Below are 6,281 nucleotides of genomic sequence, written 5' to 3' on the forward strand. Positions count from 1 at the left end.
ATGTCTAGATACCACTTAAAAGGCTGTTTTGCTTTTAAGAAACAGGGTCGGCCGGGCGTGGTGGCTCACGCTTGTAATCCCAGCACTTTGGGAGGCCGAGGTGGGTGGATCACGAGGTCAGGAGATCGAGACCAACCTGGCTAACATGGTGAAACATTGTCTCTACTAAAAAATACAAAAAATTAGCCGGGCGTGATGGTGGGCGCCTGTAGTCCCAGCTACTCAGGAGGCTGAGGCAGGAGAACGGCGTGAACTCGGGAGGCGGAGCTTGCAGTGAGCAGAGACTCTGTCTTAAAAAAAAAAAAAAAAAGAAACGGTCTCGCTCTGTTGCCCAGGCTGGAGTGCATGGTGTGATCATAATGTCATTGTAATGTCAAGCTCCTGGGCTAAAACAAGTCTCCTGAGTAGCTGCGATCATAGGTGTACACAACTACGCCCAGCTAATTTTTAAATTTTTTGTAGGCATGGGGTCATGCTATGTTGCCCAGGCTAGTGTTTGAACCCCTGGCTTCAATTTATCCACCTGCCTTGGCCTCCTAAAGTGCTGGGATTACAGGCATGTTCAGCCACTTCTTATTGTTTTAAAGGAAAATAGGATTATCTCAATATTCATTCACCCAGATTTCTCACATGCCTTAAACTTCCATTCTCCTTTCTCATAATTCCTGGCCTAGTGGCCAACCATGGTGAATGGGTGCAGTTAGATGTAAATAGTCTGGTCTTGGGACAAAAATCATTTTGTTCTGATGCCTTTTTTTAACTTTTCCTGTTTAGGTTTTGTTGATTTCTCCTCTTGAGCATATTCTGTCTTTAGGGACATAGAAATAAGAGAGGAGAAAGTTGGGTGCTGTTGAGGCTTAATCTGTAGTATGAATGAACGCCTGTATTACGTAATGTCAGTTCCTCATAGCATTTAATCCAAAGAATGTAAGGTATTCAAATAATTTTCTGTAACTCTTACTTGGAACATTGGTTCATTACTCCAAATTTGAATAACAGTGTGTTAAATTTAGAGTTAGGAAATACTACTACTAATCAGTGCCAGAATAAAATGTTAATAGTGAATGTTTTACTGTTTTGATCATAAAATTACTCTCAGTTTAAGAAATATGATATACTTCTATTTAGTCATTCTCTGTGAACCAGTTATCTTTGTATTTTGTTAAATACTGTTTCCTTTGTTCATATGTTTGGCCAGAAACCTCAAGCAGAAGAGGTTAAAATCTCAGACAAAAATAATTCCTGAGTTGGTAGGTTCTCCTACCCAGTCTACCTCAAGTAGGACAGCTTATTTTGGAACCCACAAGACAAGTGCTGGTATCTCTTCAGGTGTTACTTCTGGTGACTCTTCAGATTCAGCAGAATCATCAGAAAGAAGGAGAAATAGACCTATAACAAATGGTTCTACATTATCTGGTGAGAAGTGAAATATTATGTTATTTTGTTGCTGAGAACCCAAGTGTGTAACACTGGCCGTTACTAGAGGTTTAGAGGAAAATATAAAGATGTGGCCTTGACACTGAAAGAACTTAAAGTTTAATGGAAGAGATAAACGTAATAAACATGGAACAATTCGATTATGTTCCATAAGTGCCGTGCTTTGTGAATGGTACATTTATATTGAATTTTCAGTTACGTGATACATAGATTCTTCACACTTGGTGTGCAGCATTTGAAGTTTTTGTATCTTTTTAATTTAAAAATTAAGAAGTACTGATAATCTTGTAAGTTCAAAGCTGATGACCTAGTAAATTCTAAACTGTTCATGTTGTTGCCATCTGCTAGCATAACTAGCTGATGCTAACCCTTTGTTAACATTGTACAAATGAGGCTGTGTTGTGTATCTACTTCTGTATTGCTCTGAGTGGTTTTGCCGAATTATGACAATAGCATACTATTTACTATTATAATTGAATCATTTATACACATCTTCTATTACCTAGTATTTCAATAAATAGTATTGACAGCATTGAAAAATACACATACAGATAAAAGTTTGGAATGGAAGTAGACTGTGATAAAATGTGGAGAAAGACAAGTTCATGTGTGTCACATTAGAACTGTACAGTGTGTTTTTTTTTTTTTTTTTTTTTTTTTTGAGACGGAGTCTCGCTGTCACCCAGGCTGGAGTGCAGTGGCGCGATCTCAGCTCACTGCAAGCTCCGCCTCCCAGGTTCACGCCATTCTCCTGCCTCAGCCTCCTGAGTAGTTGGGACTACAGGCGCCCACCACCACGCCCGGCTAATTTTTGTATTTTTAGTAGAGACGGGGTTTCACCGTGTTAGCCAGGATGGTCTCGATCTCCTGACCTTGTGATCCGCCCGCCTCGGCCTCCCAAAGTGCTGGGATTACAGGCGTGAGCCACCGCGCCCGGCAGAACTGTACAGTGTTTTAAGGGTTATGTTCATAGCATGGAATGTCCAATCAGAGTATGCTGGAGTAATTGAAAATGGCACTAGGGATAAGCGGACACATTACAGCTTAGTAGCAACTATGAGAAAACGCACTGAAGGAAAGAAGAATGCATTTTGTGCATATGAAAAGACCGTTTTGGGGACTGTTACAGTAGGATCAAACAGGTAGAGTACAGTCAAAGTTTAGCAACTTCCAAGCCTTGCAGAAGAATTTGGATTACTGAGTTGGGTTCCTTATTGAGTGATAGAGTCACATTATGTTTCAGGAAGATTAAGTTTGGCAGTGATGTGCAGAGGGAGGGGAAGAGCCTGGAAACAGAGAGTCAAGGTGATGGATGGTAGAGTTGACAGGAGTAGCTGAGGTGGGCAAACAGTAGAACAAGTTCAAAGGATGAACCACAATTTGGTGTCTAGTATTTTTGTATCACAGCCAATTTTCTTTTCTTCCCTCTCACACTCTCTCTCTCGTGTAGCTTACAGAAATGACCTTACTGTGCTGTTAGGAAGGGGTAAAAGGATGGTGAGACATGCAAACTATGTCTTCTGAAATGCTGGAATTGAAATGCTCGTGTCTTTTTTATATGAAATACCTGTCTGATATCACAGAAGGAAGTAGATATGGAGCCAATTAATTTAATTAATTTATTTTTGAGACAGCGTCTCTTTCTGTCGCCCAGGCTGGAGTGCAGTGGCACAATCTTGGCTCACTACTGCCTTCGCCTCCTGGGTTCAAGTGATTCTTCTGCCTCAGCCTCCCCAGTAGCTGGGATTTCAGGCTCCTGCCACCACGCCTGGCTAATTTTGTATTTTCAGTAGAGATGGCGTTTCACTATTTGGCCAGGCTAGTTTTGAACTCCTGGCCTCAAGTGATCCACCCACCTCGGCCCCCCAAAATGCTAGGATTACTGGAGTGAGTCACCATGCCTGGCCTGTAGCTAATTAAATTTTTAATTGGAAGTCTGTTTATAAAATACATAAACTATATTTTGTAAATCTACACTAGGACTAATCTGTTATTTTTAGGAATAGAATTAAAAACTTTATTTGGAATGCTGATTATGTACCTTTTAATACTCCAAATTTCATCCGCTTTTTTTGGGAATGGTTTTTAAAAAATACATTCTAAGCATTTTAGGAATCTGCTTTTGTAGTAATGTTATGTAATATTCAGAGTAATGTTATGAACTGCTTGCTTATGTGTGTAAAGACAGGAGAATATTTGTAACTACACTTTATTTTTCCTAGAAAGTGAAATGGAAGATTCTTTAGCTACCTCTTTGTCATCGTCAGCTTCCAGTAGTTCTGAGGAAAGCAAAGAGAGTTCCAGAGCTCGTGAATCCTCCTCACGCAGTGGGCTGTCCAGAAGCAGCAATCTCAGGGTAACCAGAACTAGAGCTGCTCAAAGAAAAACTGGTAAGATACTCAGTAGTACTTTTATGGAATGTATACCAAAGCATCCAAAAGTTATAAATTGAATAGATTCTTGATGTAATGTATCTACATAAGATTAAGTTAATGTCCTTTAGGTTCCTTAGATTTAGGAAGGAAATGAATTTTGGCATTAAAAAGTGAAGAAAAGGCTGGGTGTGGTGGCTCACGCCTGTAATCCCAGCACTTTGGGAGGCTGAGGTGGGCGGATCACCTGAGGTCAGGAGTTCGAGACCAGCCTGGCCACCATGGCGAAGCGTTGTCTCTACTAAAAATACAAAAACTTAGCCAGGCATGGTGACTGGTGCTTGTAATCCCAGCTACTCGGGAGGCTGAGGCAGGAGAATCGCTTGCACCCAGGAGGCAGAGGTTGCAGTGAGCCAAAATCGCACCATTGCACTCCAGCCTGGGCAACAAGAGCGAAACTCCATCTCCTCCCCACCCCCCAAAAAAGTGAAGAAATCATTAAAATAATAGTCATTTGAAAATGCTGAAATAAGGAAAATCTTTTTAATCTTATTGTTAACCTTATTTCTAGGTCCTGTTTCATTAGAAAATGGATGTGGCAGAAAAGCCACTCGAAAGAGAGTCTATTTAAGTGATTCTGATAACAATTCATTGGAGACTGGTGAAATTCTAAAAGCCAGAGCTGGAAATAACCGAAAAGTCTTACGGAAGTGTGCTGCTGTGGCCGCCAATAAAATAAAGCTAATGAGTGATGTAGAAGAGAATTCTAGCTCTGAAAGTGTCTGTTCTGGTCGGAAGCTGCCTCACCGCAATGCTTCTGCTGTAGCTAGAAAAAAGTTATTACATAATTCTGAAGATGAACAGAGCTTAAAGTCAGAAACTGAAGAAGAGGAGCTAAAAGATGAAAATCAACCATTACCAGTGTCCAGTTCTCACGCTGCCCAGAGTAATGTTAATGAATCTAAAAACAGAGATTCGGAGTCAGAAAGTGATTTGCGGGTAGCCCGGAAAAATTGGCATGCTAATGGTTACAAGTCCCATACTCCAGCACCTTCAAAAACAAAATTTCTTAAAATAGAATCTTCTGAGGAAGACTCTAAAAGTCATGATTCAGATCATGCATGTAGCAGAACTGCTGGCCCATCAATGTCTGTGCAGAAACTTAAGGCAGAGAGCATCTCAGAGGAAGCAGATTCTGAACCAGGAAGATCTGGTGGTAGGAAATACAATACATTTCACAAGAATGTGAGTTTCTCTAAAAAAGCAAAGATTTTGAGTGACTCAGAAGACTCTGAATCTGAAGAGCAAGACAGAGAAGATGGGAAATGTCATAAAATGGAAATGAACCCAATTTCAGGAAATCTGAACTGTGACCCTATTGCTATGTCCCAGTGTTCCTCAGATCATGGATGTGAAACTGATTTAGATTCAGATGATGACAAAAAAGAAAAACCAAACAATTTTATGAAAGGTAATTCAAAACATTTATCTTTGTTCACTGATTTACTCTCACCATCCTTTTACTTCTCTTACACACATTGATTTTCCACCCCCCGAAAAAGTTTCCCTTGAAACTTTTTTCTCTTTGCTGTTTCTCTCCCTCCCATGCATTGTGTTAGCCTTTTCTGTTCATCCTTTTTATTCTTATGTGCATGCATAACTTTTTATTGAGTATAGTTTTCTTCACCTAACAGGCAATCTTGGCCTTAAGAACTATGTCTATTGAAGATTGCACTTCTTGTATCGATGATGGGGACATATTATATTAGAGATGGGCTTGAATAAAGCAGAGAGGGACACATTTATAAGCTGTGGTTTTGATAGCTTAAGTAGTAGACAAAAAGGGTAAGACTATTTAAAAGAGATGTTAGTGATAACAAAACGGTTACTGAGCTGTTTCTATTAGGAAGTTTTTCTAAACGCTTTCCATTAATAAGCAGTTTAGTCTTCTTTTATGAAGTAGGTACTAGCATTATTGTTCATTTTACAGGTAATAACTGGAGCACAAAGTGGTGAAATAACTTGTTGAATTAGGATTGTACTCCTGGTACATGGGTTTGATAAAAAAAATACTGTAGGGCAGAAGACAGCTAAAACTAAGATGAAAAGTAATTGTGTGATTGGAGCTTGGGGAGTTATGGGGAGTTTCAGAGAGGCTGAGTGTTAAGTGATTACTTTGCATATGCTAGTGCTATGGTAAACAGAGTTTAGTTGTATTCTTGTTAATATTATAGTGTCAAGATCATGGGATGTTATTGATGAGAATGTGTTGAATTTGTGAATGGTGCTGAGGATGAAAAAGTTACTCTTTAAAGTACAGTCATGTGCTGCATAACAGTGGTGGTCTCATAAGATTATAATGAAGGTTAAAAATTTCTGTGTTGAAGTCATCATAGCTGTCCTCAAGTCCTAGTGCAGTGCATTACCTTTTTTGTTTGGATACACAGACACATACTTACCATTGTTTAACAA

General features: G+C 39.6%; 1 protein-coding gene across 5 annotated transcripts in view; it reads left to right on the plus strand.

The window, feature by feature from the left end:
• BRWD1 (bromodomain and WD repeat domain containing 1) overlaps positions 1–6,281 on the plus strand; it is a 131,159-nt gene that overhangs the window by 113,004 nt on the left and 11,874 nt on the right. For 4 of the 5 annotated variants that reach the window (XM_055279712.2, XM_063640596.1, XM_055279714.2 and 1 more), the window contains 3 exons: positions 1,199–1,416; positions 3,660–3,827; positions 4,381–5,280. In XM_055279712.2, the coding sequence (XP_055135687.2) occupies positions 1,199–1,416; positions 3,660–3,827; positions 4,381–5,280 (1,286 nt within the window). The remainder of the gene's footprint in view (positions 1–1,198; positions 1,417–3,659; positions 3,828–4,380; positions 5,281–6,281) is intronic. The other variant, XM_055279713.2, reaches the window with a different exon arrangement.

The sequence above is a fragment of the Symphalangus syndactylus genome, chromosome 5 (genome assembly GCF_028878055.3).
Source record: "Symphalangus syndactylus isolate Jambi chromosome 5, NHGRI_mSymSyn1-v2.1_pri, whole genome shotgun sequence".
In the NCBI taxonomy this organism is placed as follows: Eukaryota; Metazoa; Chordata; class Mammalia; order Primates; family Hylobatidae; genus Symphalangus; species Symphalangus syndactylus.